Below are 20,410 nucleotides of genomic sequence, written 5' to 3' on the forward strand. Positions count from 1 at the left end.
AGGAGGTAGTGGTGAGCTGCCTTCTTGAACCCGCCGCAGTCCATGTGGTATAGGTACATCCACTGTGCTGTTAGGGAGGGAGTTCCAGGATTTTGACTCAGTGACAGTGAAGGAAATGCCGATATATTTCCAAGTCTGGATGGCGAGAGGCTTGGAGAGGAACTTCCAGGTGGTGGTGTTCCCATTTATCTGCTGATCTTGTCCTTCTAGATGGTAGTGGTTGTGAGTTTGGAAGGTGCTGACTGAGGGTTAAGTTGCTGCAGTGCATCTTGTAGATGGTGCACACGGCTGCCACTGTGTATCAGTGGTGGAGGGAGTGGATGATTAAGGCAGTAGATGAAGTGTCACTCAAGCAGGGCTGCTTTCTCCTGGATGGTGTCAAGTTTCTTGAGTGTTGTTGGAGCTGCACCCATCCAGGCAAGTGGACAGTATTCCATCACACTCCTAACTTGAACCTTGTAAATGAAAGACAGGCTTCAGGGAGTTGGGGGGTGAGTTACTATCACATAATTACTAGCCTTTGACCTGCCTTGTAGCCACAGTATGTCTATGGCTAGTCCAGTTCAGTGTCTGGTCATTGGTAACCCCCATGTTGGTAGCAGGGGATTCAGGGATGCTATTCAATGTTATGGGGTGATGCTTAGATTCTCTCTTGTTGGAGCTGGTCCTTGCCTGGCATTTGTGTGGCGCGAATGTTACTTGCCACTTGTCAGCCCAAGCCTGGATATTGTCCAGAACTTGTTGCTTTTGAACATGGACTGTTTCAGTATCTGAGGAGTCGCGAATGGTGCTGAATATTGTGCAATCATCAGCAAACATCCCCATTTCTGACCTTATGACAGAGGGAAGGTCATTGACGAAGCAGCTGAAGATTGTTGAGCTGAGGACACTGCCCTGAGGAACTCCTGCAGCGAAGTCCTGGAGCTGAGATGATCGACCTCTAACCATCTTCCTATGTATCAGGACTTCTACCAGTGGAGAGTTTGCCCCCTATTCCCACTGACTCCAGTTTCACTCGGGCTCTTGATGCCACACCCGGTCGAATGCAGCCTTGATGCCAGGGGCTGTCACTCTCACCTCACCCCTCAAATTCAGCTCTTCTGTCCGTGTCTGAACCAAGGCTGTAATGAGGTCAGGAACTGAGTGACCCTGGCAAAACCCAAACTGGGCATCACTGAGCAGGTTATTGCTGAGCAGGTGCTGGGGTTCGCGCTGTCGATGACCCCTTCCATCACTTTACTGATGATCGAGAGTAGACGGATTGGGCAGTAATTGGCCGGGTTGGATTTGTCCTGTTTATTGTCAACAGGACAAACCTGGGCAATTTTCCACATTGTTGGGTAGATGCCGGTGTTGTATCTGTACTGGAAGAGCTTGGCTAGGAGAACAGCAAGTCCTGGAGCACAAGTCTTCAGTACTATTGCCGGAACGTTATCAGGGCCCATTCCCTTTGCAGCAGCCAGTGACTCCAACTGTTTCTTATATCACGGGGAGTGAATCGAATTGGTTGGAGACCGGAATCTGAGATGCTGGAGACCACTGGAGGAGGCGGAGATGGATCATCCACCTGGCATTTCTGGTTGAAGATTGCTGTGAATGCTCCAGACTCATTTTTTACAATGATGTGCTGGGCTCCTCCATCATTGAGGATGGAGATATTTGTGAAGCCTCCTCTTGTTTAATTGTCCACCACCATTTACAATTGGATGTGGAAAGACTGCAGAACTTAGGTCTGATCCGTTGGTTGTGGAATCGCTTGGTTCTGCCAATTACTTGCTGCATGGCACACAAGGAATCCTGTTTAGTAGCTTCACCAGGTTGACACCTCATGTTTCGGTCTGCCTGGTGCTGCTCCCAGCATGCCCTCCTGCACTCTCCATTGAACCAGGGTTGATCCCCTGGTTTGATGGTAATGGTTGAGTGGGGGATGTGCTGGGCCGTGAGGTTACAGACTGTGCTGGAGTACGGTTCCACTGCTGTTGATGGCCCACAGCACCCCATGGATGCCCAGTCTTGAGTTGCTGGATCGGTTCTAAGCCTGTCTCATTTAGCACGGTGATAGTGTCACACAACGCGATGGGGGTTATTCTCAATGTGAAGGTGAGACTTTGTCTCCACAAGGACTGTGCGATGGTCACTCTTACCGATATTGTCATGGACAGATGCATCTGCAGCCGGCAGACTGATAAGGGTGAGGTCAAGTATGTTATTTCCTCTCGTTGTTTCCCTCACTACCTGCTGCTGTCTCAGTCTAACAGCAATGTCCTTTAGGACCCAGTCACCTCGGTCTGTTGTGTCCACCAAGTCACTCTTGGTGCTGGAAGTCCCCTGCCCAGAGTACATTCTGGGCCCTCACCACCCTCAGTGTCTCCTTCAAGTGACGTTCAACATGGAGGAGTTCTGATTCTGAGCTGCAGAGGGACGGTATGTGATGTTCAGCAGGAGGTTTCCTTGCCCGTGTTTGACCTGGACTATGTTAGGCTTGATTAGTCTATCAGACAACTCTCCCACTTTTGGCACAAGCCCCCACATGTTAGTAAGGGGGACTTTCCAAGGTGAACAGGGCTGGGCTGGTCACTGCCTGGGTCAACGCTGGGCAGTCTGTCTACATTCATTCTGTGCTGTAACCTTCCATGATTTTATGATCAGGGGAACTTTGGAAATTCCGGTCCCACCACTTCCTGTGTCCAGTTCCCGGCACCCCGCTCACCGCAGTCTGTCTGAAATTGAAAGCACCAGCAAAGATTGCAGGAATTGGGTTGATGATATTCGGAGACAGGCGGAGCTGGAATTGTTCCAATGGATATTTTTGAGGCTTCAGATCCAGTAGAACACAAGAGAAAATGAGGAAGTGAGGAGAGAGAGAGGGGGAAGTCACAGAGAAGTTCTGCAACGAAAGGATGACTGAGCATTAGCTGCAATCACTTAGGAAGTGATCGGAGAGAGCAACTCAAACAGCCATTGAGGAATTTCTGCCAAAGTCTGGGATTAAGGGACATGGTGAGAAGGTGGAATGGTGAAATTGAAGGAAATGGAGATAAGGTTCGGGTTAAAAAGCTCAGGCTTTGGGAATTGAAGTATTTAAAACAATGAAAGGAATAGACAGAGCACAGTATTTACTGCCCATTCCCAGTTGCCCTCCAGAAGGTAGTGGTGAACCGTCACCTTAAACACAACTGAGTGTCTCACTTGGCCCTTTCAGAGGATGGTATAAACTCAACTAAGTTACTGTAGCTTTGGAGTCTCAGGCTGGGTAAGGACGGTAGATTTCGCTCCCCAAACAACATAAGGACTTAACAAAACCAGGTGGGTTTTTACAACAGTCAATAATGGTTTCATGGTCACTTTTGCTGAGCCTAGTTTTTTATTTTATATTTAATTCTTGGGGCTGGGCCAGCAGGAGGGGAACATCTCACTGAGACACAGATATTTGTTTGTTTGGTTCTTTCTTTGTCATTTTGTGTTGATCAGGGTATGAGTTGTTAGTAACAGGAATAACTCAGATTCACATCTCAAAGACCCAGTGACCCCTCAAACACTCCCAGGACAGGTACAGCACAGGGTTAGATACAGAGTAAAGCTCCCTCTACACTGTCCCCATCAAACACTCCTAGGACAGGTACAACACGGGGTTAGATACAGAGTAAAGCTCCCTCTACACTGTCCCCCCATCAAACACTCCCAGGACAGGTACAGCACGGGGTTAGATACAGAGTAAAGCTCCCTCTACGCTGTGTTAATACATTACAGTTTACCTGACATTTCCCTTTTAATGGCAATATTGGCTGGGCATGAAGTGCTGGTGGGTGCTGGAATCCCATGGCCTGAATAAACTTCCAAATGACTCGTGGAAAGAGGCAACTGAAGGAAAGGAAATGAGAGAAAACATGTCAATAATCAGTCTGGAATGCTGGAATTTGAATAAAGCCACACAATCCTACCCACGGTGGAGAGGAACGCACCAGCAGCCTCAGTGACCCAGCTTACCATTCTTCACATCGTTGTCTGTGACTCAGAGTTAAACAGCCCATGAGAAGCAGCTTGAGATGTTCGATTTCACTGGGGCACTATCTAAATAAAATTTATTGTTGTTGTGGCAACGATCAGGATTAAACAGCTCCATCTCCACCCTTGTCCCCATGGGTCCTTTTCTCCGATGGGTGATGGCTGATCTCCATAAATGTTGACCTCAGTTTGCAGCTTTCATAACATCTGTCAGATAAAGAGGAGGGGGGCAAAGTTCCAGACTGTCCTCCAGACCCGCTTTAGCTTCTCCGGAAATAAGCAGCATTGGTGGCTGAAATATCTCCTCAGAGGCTGGCGTCCCCTCACCAGGTTCCCTTTATTTACAAACCAATCTCCATTCTTAAGAGTGCCCCAGGTACACAGTCAGAATCTCAATATATATATATGGCAGACAATCATTACCTCAATCAGGGAGCTCATACTCCAGAAGCCCCACCTCATGGGCCTCGTTGAGGTCATTACAGTTGCTTAGAATCTGACAAAAGTATTTATGTAATTTTGGCATAAGTCAGATCAAAAATCACATCATTAAAGATATAAACATCTGAGGTCACGTACCAACTGCCTCAAGAACTGCTTCTTCCCTGCTGCCATCAGACTTTTGGATGGACCTACCTCACGTTAAGTTGATCTTTCTCTACACCCTACCTATGACTGTAACACTACATTCTGCATTCTGTCCTTTCCTTCTCTATGAACGGGATGCTTCGTCTGTATAGCGCACAAGAAACAATACTTTGCGCTGTAAGTTAATACACGCGCCAATAATAAATCAAATCAAATCAGATGAAGGAAATCCTGGCTCACTTTGTGAATATCAGCTGTGACTCAGTGGGTTGCACTCTCACCTCAGAGTCACAGGTTGTGGGTTAAACTCCCACCCAAAGACCTGAACACCTCATACAGTGATACTCTGAGCACAGCTCTGAGAGAGTGCTGCATTATTGAAGGCACTGAATGAAATGAGATGTTAAATGAAGTGCTCTGCTCTTTGAGGTGTGTTTGGAAATCCCCATCACTCTCTTTGAAGATCAGGGAAGTTCTCCCCAGTGTCCCAGCCAATGTTAGTCATTGAACCAACATCGATAACACAGATTATCTGGTCTTTATCACATTGCTGTTGTTGTGAGTTTTCTTGCTCCCAAACCAACTGAACCCCAACAGACTGTAGTCACTCCAAGATAATCTCGGTTATATCTGAACGGACATTTCCACGATCCTACCCCTGTCACTTTGGGAAGTTCCTCCCTTCTCTCAGTCTCCTCTTTCTCCATCAGGATAAAAAAATCCAAAAATATACAAGCACACTGGACAAGAGATAGGAAACAGTTCTCTGATCATCCATGTAAACGGGAGGTTACAAGCTATCAGGGGTGACTGATCGAGTTTGGGCTTCTGCTTTCTTGAAAGGAAAAGGCCGAGATGTGACACAATGAAGGTCTTTAAAATATATTGAGGGCTAATGTAGGCCAGCCACAATTACAAGATAGTCACTAACAAATCCAAATGAAAATTCAGGAGAAATGTCAGCCAGAGAGTGGGGAGGATCTGGAACTCAGTGTCACAGGGGGTACTGAGCTGAAACACCAACATGTTTAAGGGGACGCTGGATAAACACGGGGGAGGGAGGAATGGAAGAGAGGATACGCTGATCGGGCTGGAAAGAGGCTTGTGTGGAACATAAACATCAGCTTAGACCAATGAGTGGCCTCTTTGAAGAGCAGGGAAGCTCAAGGTTTCTTCATCAGCCTCGTCTCTTGCTGTTTGATCAGTTCCTGCGTTTTCCTCTCCCTGTAGGTTCTCACTCTGTGTATCAGCCTGGCAGCAGAACCTGATAAAGCACAACTCAATGATGCCAAAGTGTCAGCCTTCAATGAGGTGGACACAGGTGCAGGATACGGGCGCAGGGTATGGGCGCAGGGTACTGGCTCAGGGTACAGGCGCAGGGTACAGGTGCAAGGCACAGGGTACCGTCGCAGAGTACAGGTGCAAGGCACAGGGTACAGGTGTAGGGTATAGGGTACAGGTGCAGGGTACAGAGTACGGGTGCAAGGTACAGGTTCAGGGTATAGGCACAGGGTACAGATGCAGAGTACAGGGTACAGGTGCAAGGTACAAGGGCAGGGTATAGAATACAAGTGCAGGATACAGGCGCAGGGTACAGGCACAGGGTGCAGGCGCAGGGTGCAGGACGCAGGCGAGCCCATTCCTTTTACAAATCACAGTGATGTGAAAGAGCCTCTGCTTCGGGTCTCACTGACAAGCCACATCCCATAAAACTCTCACCTATTCTACAGAATAAACAAAAACTCACCAAACTGGGCAGCTTCACGCCAGGTACAAAATGATGTACACAATCCTGTTAACGGCAAACTGTTGCTGTGAATCAGCAAACACTCCCGCAATGTTCATTCACTTCATTTACACTGTTTACAGTGAGTTCAACTTCAAATCCAACCTTGCTCACTGCTCCTGTCTGACCTTCCTGCACTGTTAAATCAGTATCTATTATCCCATTGGAACATAGATGCAGAGGTCATTCTTCCTCCTGAGCCTGCTCCACCATTCCGTTAGATCATACTGATTTGTATCTCAACTCCAGTCATAGAACATAGAACAGTACAGCATAGTACAGGCCCTTAGGCCCTCAATGTTGTGCTGAGCTATGTCCAAACCCAAGATCAAGCTATCCCACTCCCTATCATTCCGATGTGCTCCATGTGCTTATCCAATAACCGCTTGAAAGTTCCTAAAGTGTCCGACTCCACTATCACAGCAGGCAGTGCATTCCACACCCCAACCACTCTCTGCGTAAAGGATCCACCTCGGATATCCCTCCTATATCTCCCACCATGATCCTTATAGTTATGCCCCCTAGTAACAGCTACATCCACCCGAGGAAATAGTCTCTGAACATCCACTCTATCTATCCCCCTCATCATCTTATCAACTTCTATTAAGTCACCTCTCGTTCTCCTCCGCTCTAAAGAGAAAAACCCCAGCTCCCTCAACCTTTCCTCATAAGACCTCCCTCCAAACCAGGCAGCATCCTGGTAAATCTCCTCTGCACTCTCTCCAATGCTTCCACATCCTTCTTATAGTGAGGTAACCAGAATTGCACACAATATTCCAAATGTGGTCTCACCAAGGTCCTGTATAGTTGCATCATAACCTCACGGCTCTTAAACTCAAACCCCCTGTTAATAAACGCTAACACACTACAGGCCTTCTTCACAGCTCTATCCACTTGAGTAGCAACCTTCAGAGATCTGTGGATATGAATCCCAAGATCTCTCTGTTCCTCCACATTCCTCAGAACCCTGCCGTTGACCCTGTAATCTGCATTCAAACTTGTCCTACCAAAATGAATCACCTCCACTTATCAGGGTTAAACTCCATCTGCCACTTTTCGGTCCAGCTCTGCATCCTATCAATGTTTCTTTGCAGCCTACAAGAGCCCTCCATCTCATCCACTGCTCGACCAATCTTCGTGTCGTCAGCAAATTTACTAACCCACCCTTCAGCCCCCTCCTCCAAGTCATTGATAAAAATCACAAATAGCAGAGGACCCAGCACTGATCCCTGTGGTACACCGCTGGTAACTGGCCTCCAGTCTGAAAATTTTCCCTCCACCACCACCCTCTGTCTTCTATGAGACAGCCAGTTACTTATCCAATCGGCCAAATTTCCTTCTATCTCACACAGATACTGAGGGAATGTGCAGGCTCCACACAAACAGTGACCCAAGCTGGGAATCAAACCTGGGTCTCTGGTGCTGTGAGGCAGCAGTGCTAACCACCGGGCCACACCCTGCGTGAGGATTTCCAATCCCATGATTCTCAAACCATTTGTTCCCAAACTGCCTTGGGGCTACAGTGGGATCTGGCACAGCCGTAATGCCTTCCACGGTTAAACAACACACTAACACTTGCTCACCAAGTTCCTGGTGAATGGCCCCTCAGCCTATCTAGAGAGGGGGCGGTGATCCTTCCCATGACTTTCACACGGATTCACCACCTTCAGGGCAAAAGGAAAAAAATCAGACTTAAAGCCAGATCCAACCGGCTCCTGGGCTCCGGGTCAATGAATCCTGACACAGCTTCTTCACACGCCCAGGTCAGCGATCCAGAAAATGTTCCATCAGCTACTTTTCTACAAAAAATACAACTCTCCCAGGTGAGCTCGATCACACTGTATCTGACCCAGATAAACTATCTGATAAAGTGAATCTAAATGTTCAGTGTCTGCAAACCCAGCTAACACTGTTCATAACCGTCAGCTAATCTGATGGATCACTGGGATGTCATTCCTTTTTGCTCTCTCTCTTTCCATCAGTCTCTCTCCACCTCCCTTTCTGGTGCTCTCTCTCTGCATCTCTATTGCTCACCACTTCTAACATTTTAAGTCTTAAGCTTATTTATTCGTCCCACAAGTAAGGCTTACATTAACACCACAATGAAGTTACTGTGAAAATCCCCTAGTTGCCACACTCTGGCATCTGTTCAGGTAAACTGAGGGAGAATTTAGCATGGTCAATGCACCTAACCAGCACGTCTTTGACTGTGGGAGGAAACCGGAGCACCTGGAGGAAACCCACGCAGACACAGGGAGAACATGCAAATTTCACACAGACAGTGACCCAGGCCGGGAATCAAACCTGGGTCCCTGCCACTGTGAGGCAGCAGTGCCAATCATTATGCCACGCTTTCATCTCTATCTGGATCAATTTCATTGATCTCTCTCCTCTCTGCCTCTGGATCTCTATTTCTCCATTTCTACTTTTCTTTCATTTTATCTCCAATAGTCTGTCTCTCTTTATCTCATTCACATTTTCATCTCCATGAATGTCTCTCTCAATCGCTCCAGTTCTTCCTGTCGCTCCTTCAGCCTCACTGCTTCTTCAAGTCTCTCCATCAACTTCTCTCCAGACCCATCTCTCTCTCTCTATTTATCTCTTGTTTTCTCTATCTCTATCTGTCTCTCTGCGTCATTTCTGTGCCACTTTATCTGGCTCATTTTTTCATATATAGCTACATGTATTTTTATCTATTATCACTGTTGTAATGTAACAAATGTAGCAGCCCTTTTGTGCACAGTTAGATCCCATAAACACCAATACTGGCCAGGATACCAGGGAAGGATTTTAATTTCTGTTCTTCTTCAACATAACGCTATGGGATATTTCATAATCTCCTGAGAGACCAAATGGGGCCTTGGTTCCAAATACAAGTTGCTATTATTATTTCATCCAAAGGAAACAACAGTGCTGAACATCAGCGCTGACTCTCTGACAGTGTGGCACTCCCTCAGTACTGACCCTCTGACAGTGTGGCACTCCCTCAGTACTGACCCTCTGACAGTGTGGCACTCCCTCAGCACTGACCCTCTGACAGTGCGGCACTCCCTCAGTACTGACCCTCTGACAGTGCAGCATTCCCTCAGTACTGACCCTCTGACAGTGTGGCACTCCCTCAGTACTGACCCTCTGACAGTGCGGCACTCCCTCAGTACTGACCCTCTGACAGTGTGGCACTCCCTCAGCACTGACCCTCTGACAGTGTGGCACTCCCTCAGTACTGACCATCTGACAGTGCAGCATTCCCTCAGTACTGACCCTCTGACAGTGCAGCACTCCCTCAGTACTGACCCTCTGACAGTGTGACACTCCCTCAGTACTGACCCTCTGACAGTGCAGCACTCTCTGTACTGACCCTTTGACAGTGCAGCACTCCCTCAGTACTGACCCTCTGACAGTGTGGCACTCCCTCAGTACTGACCATCTGACAGTGCAGCACTCCCTCAGCACTGACCCTCTGACAGTGCGGCACTCCCTCAGCACTGACCCTCTGACAGTGCGGCACTCCCTCAGCACTGACCCTCTGACAGTGCGACACTCCCTCAGCACTGACCCTCTGACAGTGCGACATTCCCTCAGTACTGCCCTCTGACAGTGCGACACTCCCTCAGTACTGACCCTCTGACAGTGCAGCACTCCCTCAGTAATGACCCTCTGACAGTGCAGCACTCCCTCAGTACTGACCCTCTGACAGTGCGGCACTCCCTCAGTACTGACCCTCTGACAGTGCGGCGCTCCCTCAGTACTGACCCTCTGACAGTGCAGCACTCCCTCAGTACTGACCCTCTGACAGTGCAGCATTGCCTCAGCACTGACCCTGTGACAGTGCAGCACTCCCTCAGTCCCTTCTGAATATTGGCAGTGCGGAGTGACAGCTTGCAATATGTGTCAGTCTCTGCGTGGAACTTGAACCCACACTTTCTGACTCAGCAAAGAATGCACCATCCATTGAGTCACCATTGACCCCTTGATAAATAGATCAAGATACGAAGAGACAAGAAAGGAGATAGATTCTGCGTAAGCTTACTGTGAGGCCCGTTATAAACTGTGACCTAATCATTTACATTACCAAAGCTGGACTGTGGTGATAAAGGTTTCACTCAGTCGTGGGTCAGTTACACACAAGAGTGCAGTGTAACTCCATTACACAACTGAAGGCATTGCATGTAGGTAGCAAATATCAGGGTGTCTCACAGCACTTCATCTCCAATCTCCCTCCTTTACAGTTGCAAACAGCATGCACCAAATTTCAGAAACATCAGTATTTCAAACTTCTCAAAAAAACAGTGTGTTCGCTATCTCTTCACTGATGTCAGACGGTTTAATCTGATATTTCAACAGATCTGTAAACAGTTCTGGTCAGACAGCAACGGTGAACCAAGACAATTTTATTATCAGCAAATAGAAGCACACAGAGAAATGGTCAGAGACAGGGAGAGAGAGAGAGAGTGAGAGGCAAAGAGACAGAGAGTGGAGGAAAGAGAGAGAGAGAATGGGGGAAAGAAAGAGAGTGGGGGAAAGAGAGAGAGAATGGGGAAAGAGAGAGTGAATGGGGAAGGGACAAAGAGAAATAGGGAAAGAGACATTAACAAATATAGAAAGACAGAGAAAGCCATAAACATGAAACAGACAGATCAGGAAGAGTGAGAGAAATAGAGGATTACTGAGAAACAAGAACAAAAAAAGGAAAAGTTGTAGAAAGATAGGCAAAGAGTGAGAGAGAGATAGAATGGAGGAAAGAGAGAGAATGGGGAGAGAGAGAGAGAGAGAGAGAATGGGGGAAAGAGAGAGAAAATGGGGGAGAGAGAGAGAGAATGGGAAAAGGACAGAGGAGAATGGGAAAATGAAAGAATGGGGGGAGGAGAGAGGGAATGAGTGAAAGAGAGAGAGAATGGAGGAGAGAGAAAGAGAAAGATCCAGAACAAAGAAGCAGAAGGTTGGTTCCTGGCAGAACCTTCAAGAAAAGTAGCGAAAATTCGAGTGGGAAAAAATAGAAACAGAGAGAGTAAAAATCTATTTTCCATCTACTAAGAGTGGGCAACATAAGGCCCGCTATAATAATGCACAGGGAACTCCAAACCTGACTCTCTGGAGCAATCTTTATCAGAATGCACACACACACACACACACACACACACACACACACACACAGTGCCGTTGGATTATCTCAATCCAATGGATCAATGCTACATTTACTGTGTGCAGTATTCAGGCAGAGATCTTACCTGCTGGAATTTTGGAGAGTTTGGAACCTGGAGAATGCCCCTGATTTTGCTTTTCTCCTGAACGCTTTCACTGTTTTCAGAGACAGGCATTGCTGGGGATGGTGGGGGTGGGTGGGGGGGGTGCGGTTGCTGTGGTGGGGAGCAGCTCAAGGCTACGGTCACATTGAGGAGAATGAGAGAGAACTTTAACCTTCACACACCCACCCCCCTCTCTCACACTCCCAGCTCTTTACTGGATGTGTAGAAACAGCATGACATTTTAGCTTGTTCCCAGCAGTTTAAAGACTAACCTCTGGAAGCAACATTGTTAATGTTTACATCAGAAGCTTTCGCAAAAAAAAGGAGCTGAGATTAAGCACGTCCCTGGTTTGCAACGGGTCAAAGATTGTGCTGAGTTGCTCAGATTAAAAGCAAAGAACTGCACAAGAAATTCCGCATCCTCTTCGTTTCTTCCCCGCCCCCCCCCCCCAAGAAATCAAAAGCCATCCAGATCCAATATCTTGCTCCCTGTGAATGTGCTGACACACCTCACATCCACCTCACACACCTAGACAAGGTACAAGGAAGACGTCACCATCTGATTGGTGAACTTCCTACAACATCCAACCTTTTTGTATTGCTATATTTTGTGCTGCCTGGCAGGGGTGAAACCAAGATCAAGCAGGTGGTTTGCCCCGGACGAGGCTATCCCATTGCACTCCGGGTGTGCTGACACCTGCGATGTCCCCAAATATGGGATACTCGACTGCAAAATTTGTGGTACTACACCCCTGGGTCAGTCACCTGGAAACGTGCCCAGCTCGGGCCTGGCCGATTCTGGGTTCTTCAAGTCCACATTAGACAGACGGAGCTTGTGAATCACAAGACCTCTGCTGCTGGTCAACAAAAATAACAGACATCCTGAGAAGGTGGGTCAGCAGAGGGGCTCTCCAGGTCTCGGGGGTTTGGGATTAAATTGATCCATCATTTGTTTCCTACCACACGGATGAGAAGAGGAGCATTGGTTTCAATATAGAAACATTCATCCAATGAATTTAGAGAGTCTCAGATTTTGTTCATCTCTGTTGGACAATCAAATGCAGGGCTTAGTGCGTGCTGTAATATTAGGGCTTAGTGCGTGCTGTAATATTAGGGCTTAGTGCGTGCTGTAATATTAGGGCTTACTGCGTGCTATAACATTAGGGCTTAGCGCGTGCTGTAATATTAGGGCTTAGCGCGTGCTGTAATATTAGGGCTTAGTGCGTGCTGTAATATTAGGGCTTAGTGCGTGCTGTAATATTAGGGCTTACTGCGTGCTATAACATTAGGGCTTAGCGCGTGCTGTAATATTAGGGCTTACTGCGTGCTGTAACATTAGGGCTTAGTGCGTGCTGTAACATTAGGGCTTAGCGCATGCTGTAATATTAGGGCTTAGTGCATGCTGTAATATTATGGCTTAGTGCGTGCTGTAATATTAGGGCTTAGTGTGTGCTGTAATATTAGGGCTTAGCGCGTGCTGTAATATTAGGGCTTACTGCCTGCTGTAATATTAGGGCTTACTGCATGCTGTAATATTAAGGCTTAGTGCGTGCTGTAATATTAGGGCTTAGTGCATGCTGTAATATTATGGCTTAGTGCGTGCTGTAATATTAGGTCTTAGTGTGTGCTGTAACATTAGGGCTTAGTGCGTGCTGTAATATTAAGGCTTAGTGCGTGCTGTAATATTAGGGCTTAGTGCGTGCTGTAATATTAATGCTTAGTGCGTGCTGTAATATTAAGGCTTAGCGCGTGCTGTAATATTAGGGCTTAGCGCATGCTGTAACATTAGGACTTAGTGCATGCTGTAATATTAACGCTTAGCGCATGCTGTAATATTAAGGCTTAGTGCATTCCGTAATATTAGGGCTTAGTGTGTGTTGTAATATTAGGACTTAGTGTATGCTGTAATATTAGGGCTTAGTGTGTGTTGCAATATTAGGACTTAGTGTGTGCTGTAATATTAGGACTTAGTGTGTACTGTAATATTAAGGCTTAGTGCGTGCTGTAATATTAGGACTTAGTGCGTGCTGTAATATTAGGGATTAGTGTGTGCTGTAATATTAGGACTTGGTGCGTACTGTAATATTAAGGCTTAGTGCACGCTGTAATATTAAGGCTTAATGCATGCTGTAATATTAGGGCTTAGTGCGTGCTGTAATATTAGGGTTTGGTGCGTGCTGTAATATTACAACTATTCTGTGGCTGTTTCCTAGTCAGTGTCTAATTTCCAGTTCCAATTCATCTGTCTGGTTTGCCCTCTCCAATCTCCGTTGTTTCACTGTGCAATCATTAATTGACTTTATTGGTTTGGGCTTAGACAGGGACCAGAATGGGGAGTGCAATCCAGAGTAAAGTTACAGAGATTGTAGTGTCGTGGAATGACAGAATCCCTACTGTGCAGAAGAGGCCATTTGGCCCATCGAGACTGCATAGAATCTCTGACAGAGTATCTTACCCAGGTCCTCTCCCCTATCCTATCGCTGTAACTCCAAACATTTACCATGGCTAATCCATCTAACCTACACATTGTTGGGCACTAAAGGGCAATTTAACATAGTCAATCCACCTAACCTGCGCACCTTTGGAGTGTGGGAGGAAACCGGAGCAGCCGGAGGAAACCCATGCAGACACGGGGAGAGTGTGCAAACTCCACACAAATAGCTTCAGTCTATGCAATGTTCCACTAGAGGAGAAGTCTGTTCTTCCAAGAATGAATGTTAGCCAGTCAGGCTGACAACATGGAGGTACGGGGTTGGATGATTCAGGTTTTAAAGGAACAGTCATCGAGGCGTGGCTTCCCATGTCAAGCTGAGCTGGAAAACTGACCTTCCAAAATGAATATCCTTCATCCAAAGGAATGATGGCGAACCCAGAATCTTTCCACGCCATCAGTGGATGGAAGTTCTTTAATAAATTGAGATCAATTCTCTTTGGCAGCAGTGAGAGTATCAGATAAATGTAACAAGTGTTGGCTGGCACAGACTGGTAACTGCAACACTGAGGATCTGTCTCAGAATGACAGACTGAACAAATCTTGGCTGTGCTGCTGACAGCAGCACTGGAACGTCTCCCTCACTCTCCGGGGCAATTTTCCGGGTTTAACCCTGAGTCTGAGCACACAGACAAAACGGCTGATGAGCACACAGGGGGCAATTTCTCAGAATGTGCGTGTGCAAACCCTCAGCCTGCGAGCAACAAATTGTCACAGTTCCCTTCGCAAAGCCAGCCCCACACAATGGCTTTCAAAACCTGTCCTGACTTTCGGGGGAGGACCCAAAGGAAATGGGGTATTACTGCCCCGAAAATGATGAGTGTATGATTTACCATTTCCTGTAGCCAGCACCATTCTGTCAAAATAGCTCCCTCAACGCAACCAGACGTCTGTCTGGAGTTGGCAAAAGACATTTTATTTAAACCAGGGTCCTATGACTTCCATAGGGCCCCCACATGGTACTTTTGGATTGGCATGTTACTGCGTGTCAGTCATAATCAGCACAATAGTAACTGGCCACATAGCTGATCACAGAATCAATGAATTGTTACAATGCAGAAGGAGGCCATTTGGCCCATCCCATCTGCACCAGCTCCCCAATACAGCATCGTTATTTAGTGCCATTCTCCTACCTTTTCCCCATATCCCTGCAGACTGTTTCTATTCAGACAATCCTTTAATGCCCGCTACAATACATTGATTGAAGCTGCCTCCACCATGCTCCCAACAGAACATTCCAGATCCCAAACACTCACTGTGTGAGAAAGCTGAAGGAAGAAGAGAAAGTGACAAAACAAGAGAAATGTGCACCGTGGGCAAAGGAGTGGCTCAGGAGGAGCAACAGAGAAAAGACGTCATGGATGCTCCTCGAGACACAGAAACCACTCACACGACATATCAATGGTGAAGGATCGCTTCCTCTGTGAGGAAGAGACAGATGGAGACCCACCACAGGACTGATCAGGACCAAGAAGGAAAGGGGGTCCAAGAATAAAAATGAAAAGTCAGTGTATGGTGTCCCTACATCACCCTCCAATAGGTTTAACCTCTACCCTTGGCTATCACTGGGATGGAGTGGACAGGTCAAATAGGTTTGAACAGAAGCGGTACGCCAGGTTCACAGGTAGAAGGCAGTGCAGGAGATAGCATCCAAATGGAGTGTGGAGGACATGTAAACCGCTGAGGGAGACTGCTGTCCATGAACACATCTTCAAACTGACACCATGACACTCCTGACAATGTAAGGGACAAAAACTTCTCTGCAAGTGGTTTCCTTAACCCCAATTTGTGCAGTCTGGAGTCTGACTGGAGTGCCATTGGAGGCAGTTCAAGGAGGTTCACTAGACTGATTCCAGGGATGAAGGATTGAACCAGCCTCCCATCCATTGACTCTGTCTACACTTCCCGCTGCCTCGGCAAAGCAGCCAGCATAATTAAGGACCCCACGCACCCCGGACGTTCTCTCCTCTGTCTTCTTCCGTGAGGAAAAAGATACAAAAATCTGAGATCACATACCAACCAACTCAGGAACAGATTATTCCCTGCTGCTGTCAGACCTTGGAATGGACCTATGTCGCATTAAGTTGATCTTTCTCTACATCCTAACTATGACTGTAACACTACATTCAGCACTCTCTCCTTTCCTTCTCTATGAACAGATTGTTTTGTCTGTATAGCGCGCAAGAAACAATACTTTTCACTGTAAGTTAATACCTATGACATTAAATCAAATCAAACCAAATCAAGAGAGATTGAACAGTTTAGGCCTATACTCTCTGGAATTTAGAAGAATGAGGGGTGATCAAATTGAGGTATACAAGATGATCAAAGTAGATGGGGAGTGGATGCTTCTCTTGTGGGGCATTCTAGGATGGGAGGTCATAGTCTTAGAATAAGGGGTAGATAAGGTAAAGCAGAGCTGAGGAGAAACTACTTCTCCCAAAGGCTTGTGAATCTGTGAAATTTGCTACCCCAAAGTGTGGTGGACACTGAGACAGTGAGTATGTTGAAGGAGGAGTGAGACAGATTTTTAATTTGTCATGGGGTGAAGGTTTACGGGGAGAAGGCAGGAAAATGGGAATGAGGAGCATATCAGCCATGATCGAATGGCAGAATGGACTCGATGGGCCAAATGGCCTAATTCTGTTCCTATCTCTTATGAACATGAATATCTGGGGACTATCAAGGAGATGAAAATCTTTTTATTCTTGCTAATATTTTGTTTTTAATATAAAGTTTGTACTGTGCAGTTGCAGGTCTAAAAAAAGAGACTTACAAGATCCAAACACATTAGATTGCTGACGATCTACACGTGCCATTGAAACCAAACCAAGAGAATTTTTGCCCCTTTCTGTAAGACACCAGCGGGTGAGAAATAAACTTTGCACCAATTGTATCACTTCAGAGTCTGCGTCACTCACTCCTGATTACTTTAATTATCATTTTATGAAGTTATAACCTATCACAATCAGAGAGAGAATCAACCAACAAAGAAATCACATTGCAAAGCCAAAAACAGTGACTGTGAGATAAGGACAACAACTAACCGCTACCCGACCTTTGGAGATGACCATTCACCAATCATTAAAGACACCATCGTCTTCACTGATTGGACAATAAACCAGCGAAACGGATCAATCTCCTTTAGCATCCACTCAACCTGGAATTTCTGGTGAAATCACTGAACTGACCAATGAATGAGTGTTGAAACTTTATCCGTTAATGACGGGATCGGACTGGAGGCCTGGCAGTGTCTATTTCCACTCCCTCGTAACATTTAGCTGAAAATATTCCTCACTGGTGCCACAGCATTCGCATTTAGGAAATACACCTTATGGTTAACTCAGCAGAGCACGAAACTCAAACCATTCTGCAAGTTGTTACAAAGTGCAAACCTCCCAGTCCCATTTCAGAGGCTTTGTTAACATTCCGAGAACTTACAGTATTTGGTGCATGTAGAGCAGGATCCGTATAGCCGAGGACATCATCATTGTAACTGGATTCAAGGCTAATTATATCGTCAATTACATCGTCCATCTAGAAACAGACAGGGTCGTCAATAAGAGGATCAGTGTAACTGCAGCCTGTCCTCTCCACATCAATAACACAAATTCTATCTCAATCAAACCCTATCCAGTCATGTGTGACAGGGGAGAATACACAGACTATGGGTAAAGTGGACACAAGTCTCTTTTCCAAGAAGGCAAATGACATGCTGGCCTTCGTTGCGAGAGGTTCGAAATACAGGAGCAGGGATGTGTTGTCGCAATTATACAGGGCCTTGGTGGTGAGGCCACACCGAGAGTATTGTGTGCAGTTTTGGTCTCCTTTTCTGAGGAAGGATGTTCTTGCTCTCGAGGGAGTGCAGTGAAGGTTTACCAGGCTGATTCCGGGGATGGCAGGACTGATATACAAGGAGAGATTGACCAGGTTAGGATTGTTTTCGCTGGAGTTCAGACAAATGAGGAGGGGGGGTCTCATAGAGATTTATAAAATTCTAACAGGACTAGACAGGGTAGATGCAGGGAGGATGTTCCTGATGGAGTCCAGAACCAGGGGTCACAGTCTAAGGATTTAGGGTAGACTATTTACAATGGAGGTGAGGAGACATTTCTTCACCCAGAGAGTGGTGAGCCTGTGGAATTCATTACCACAGGAAGTAGTTGATGCCAAAACATTGAATGTATTCAAGAGGCAGCTGGATATTGCACTCGGGGTGAATGGGATCAGAGGTTAGGTTGATTGGCCATACTAAATTGACCCTAGTGTCAGGGAACTAGCTAGGGTAAACGCATGGGGTTAAGGGAATAGGGCCTGGTGGGATTGTGGTCGGTGCAGACTCAATGGGCTGAATGGCCTCCTTCTGCACTGTATGGATTCTATGATTTCTATCATTCTATGATTCTAATATTAAGGGGAGAAAGCAGGATTAGGCTATTGAGTTGGATGATCAGCTATGATTGTAATGAATGGCGGCGCTCAAAGGGCCAAATGGCCTCCTCCTGCCCCAATCTCCAATGTTTTTCTGTAGACGGTGTATAGCCCCTACCTCTTGTTCAGGATTTGAACCAATGTTGAGCATGGCCATGGGACTGTTTGGAGCACTGTTTCCAGTAGAACTGGATATCACATGGTCATTCCTCAGGGCGGGCGAGACAGCTGAAGGTTGCACAGGGTGTGAGTGACCCATCGACAGGGGCTGTGCAGCAAACTTGTTGCCTAAAGTGGTGGATAGATATTGCTTCACTTGCTGCCTCTGCGATTGTTGGATGTGGTACTTTGTGGGATTCTCCAGGTGAGTCTCAACCTGCAGGCACAGGGAAAGAAGTATTTCTGTCAGAAGGTTTCACTTGCAGTAACTGAGAGGAAGCTCTGGACAGTCTACCTATTACCACCCACTTCAATCACACTCCTGGGAAGGTCTGAGTGCTCAGGGTGGTGAATATCTGGAAGCAAGCTCCAGCAGAGCAGGAACGGTAACATCACCCTTCCACTTAATCCCTTCCCCCTTCCACATCCCCTCCCTACCCCTACCTTCCTCTCACTACCCCCTCTCTACCCCTACCTTCCTCCCACTACCCCCTCCCTACCCCTACCTTCCTCTCACTACCCCCTCCCTACCCCTACCTTCCTCCAATGACCCATATACAACCCCACCCCACCCACACCCACCCTAGGCCCCACCACTCACAACTCATGGATTGAAAACAGTTTGCGTCCCTGGGGGCCATGCTGCCCAGAGGGGGGGATGTTGTCTGAAGGTGAAGCAGGCCAGACATTCCTCACTATTCCCCGAATGTATGACCAGCTCAGGTAACTCTCTGTGATGGCCACAATGAGAAATCTAAGCAACACGTCCTAGATGAGAGGCTGCCCTGGGGAGAATGGAACGACTGACATGGCTCCTTGCTACAAAGGTCATCTTAAACAAACCCCCATGGCGCCATGTCCCTTTATTCCAGCACCAATAACCTGCCCCAAGTCACAAACCAGAAAACACAAAAACACTTGGTGCTCATTCTGTTAAGTCTTGGATTTTCTTGTTCACCGCAACCATCTTCCGAACAGTGGGACTACTAAAAAAGAGCAGAGTGCGGCACTCCCTCAGCACTGACCCTCTGACGGTGCGGCACTCCCTCAGCACTGACCCTCTGACAGTGCGGCACTCCCTCAGTACTGACCCTCTGACAGTGCGGCACTCCCTCAGCACTGACCCTCTGACAGTGCGGCACTCCCTCAGCACTGACCCTCTGACAGTGCGGCACTCCCTCAGCACTGACCCTCTGACAGTGCGGCACTCCCTCAGTACTGACCCTCTGACAGTGCGGCACTCCCTCAGCACTGACCCTCTGACAGTGCGGCACTCCCTCAGTACTGACCCTCTGACGGTGCGGCACTCCCTCAGCACTGACCCTCTGACAGTGCAGCGCTCCCTCAGCACTGACCCTCTGACAGTGCGGCACTCCCTCAGTACTGACCCTCTGACGGTGCGGCACTCCCTCAGCACTGACCCTCTGACAGTGCAGCGCTCCCTCAGCACTGACCCTCTGACAGTGCGGCACTCCCTCAGTACTGACCCTCTGACGGTGCGGCACTCCCTCAGCACTGACCCTCTGACAGTGCAGCGCTCCCTCAGCACTGACCCTCTGACAGTGCGGCACTCCCTCAGTACTGACCCTCTGACAGTGCGGCACTCCCTCAGCACTGACCCTCTGACAGTGCGGCACTCCCTCAGTACTGACCCTCTGACAGTGCGGCACTCCCTCAGCACTGACCCTCTGACAGTGCGGCACT

The 20,410-nt window shown here is 47.4% G+C and overlaps 1 protein-coding gene and 1 pseudogene across 4 annotated transcripts in view; one reads left to right on the forward strand and one right to left on the reverse strand.

Moving 5' to 3' along the window:
* Positions 1-20,410, reverse strand: part of tfeb (transcription factor EB) — a 114,105-nt gene that overhangs the window by 11,625 nt on the left and 82,070 nt on the right. For all 4 annotated transcript variants that reach the window (XM_080209667.1, XM_080209668.1, XM_080209665.1 and 1 more), the window contains 3 exons: positions 18,666-18,923; positions 17,558-17,653; positions 3,756-3,861 (listed from right to left, as the gene is read on the reverse strand). In XM_080209667.1, coding sequence (XP_080065793.1) covers positions 3,756-3,861; positions 17,558-17,653; positions 18,666-18,923 — 460 coding nt within the window. The remainder of the gene's footprint in view (positions 1-3,755; positions 3,862-17,557; positions 17,654-18,665; positions 18,924-20,410) is intronic.
* LOC145357161 (U1 spliceosomal RNA) lies at positions 12,236-12,388 on the forward strand (annotated as a pseudogene).

The sequence above is a fragment of the Carcharhinus amblyrhynchos genome, chromosome 22 (genome assembly GCF_965287045.1).
Source record: "Carcharhinus amblyrhynchos chromosome 22, sCarAmb.v2.hapA, whole genome shotgun sequence".
In the NCBI taxonomy this organism is placed as follows: domain Eukaryota; kingdom Metazoa; phylum Chordata; class Chondrichthyes; order Carcharhiniformes; family Carcharhinidae; genus Carcharhinus; species Carcharhinus amblyrhynchos.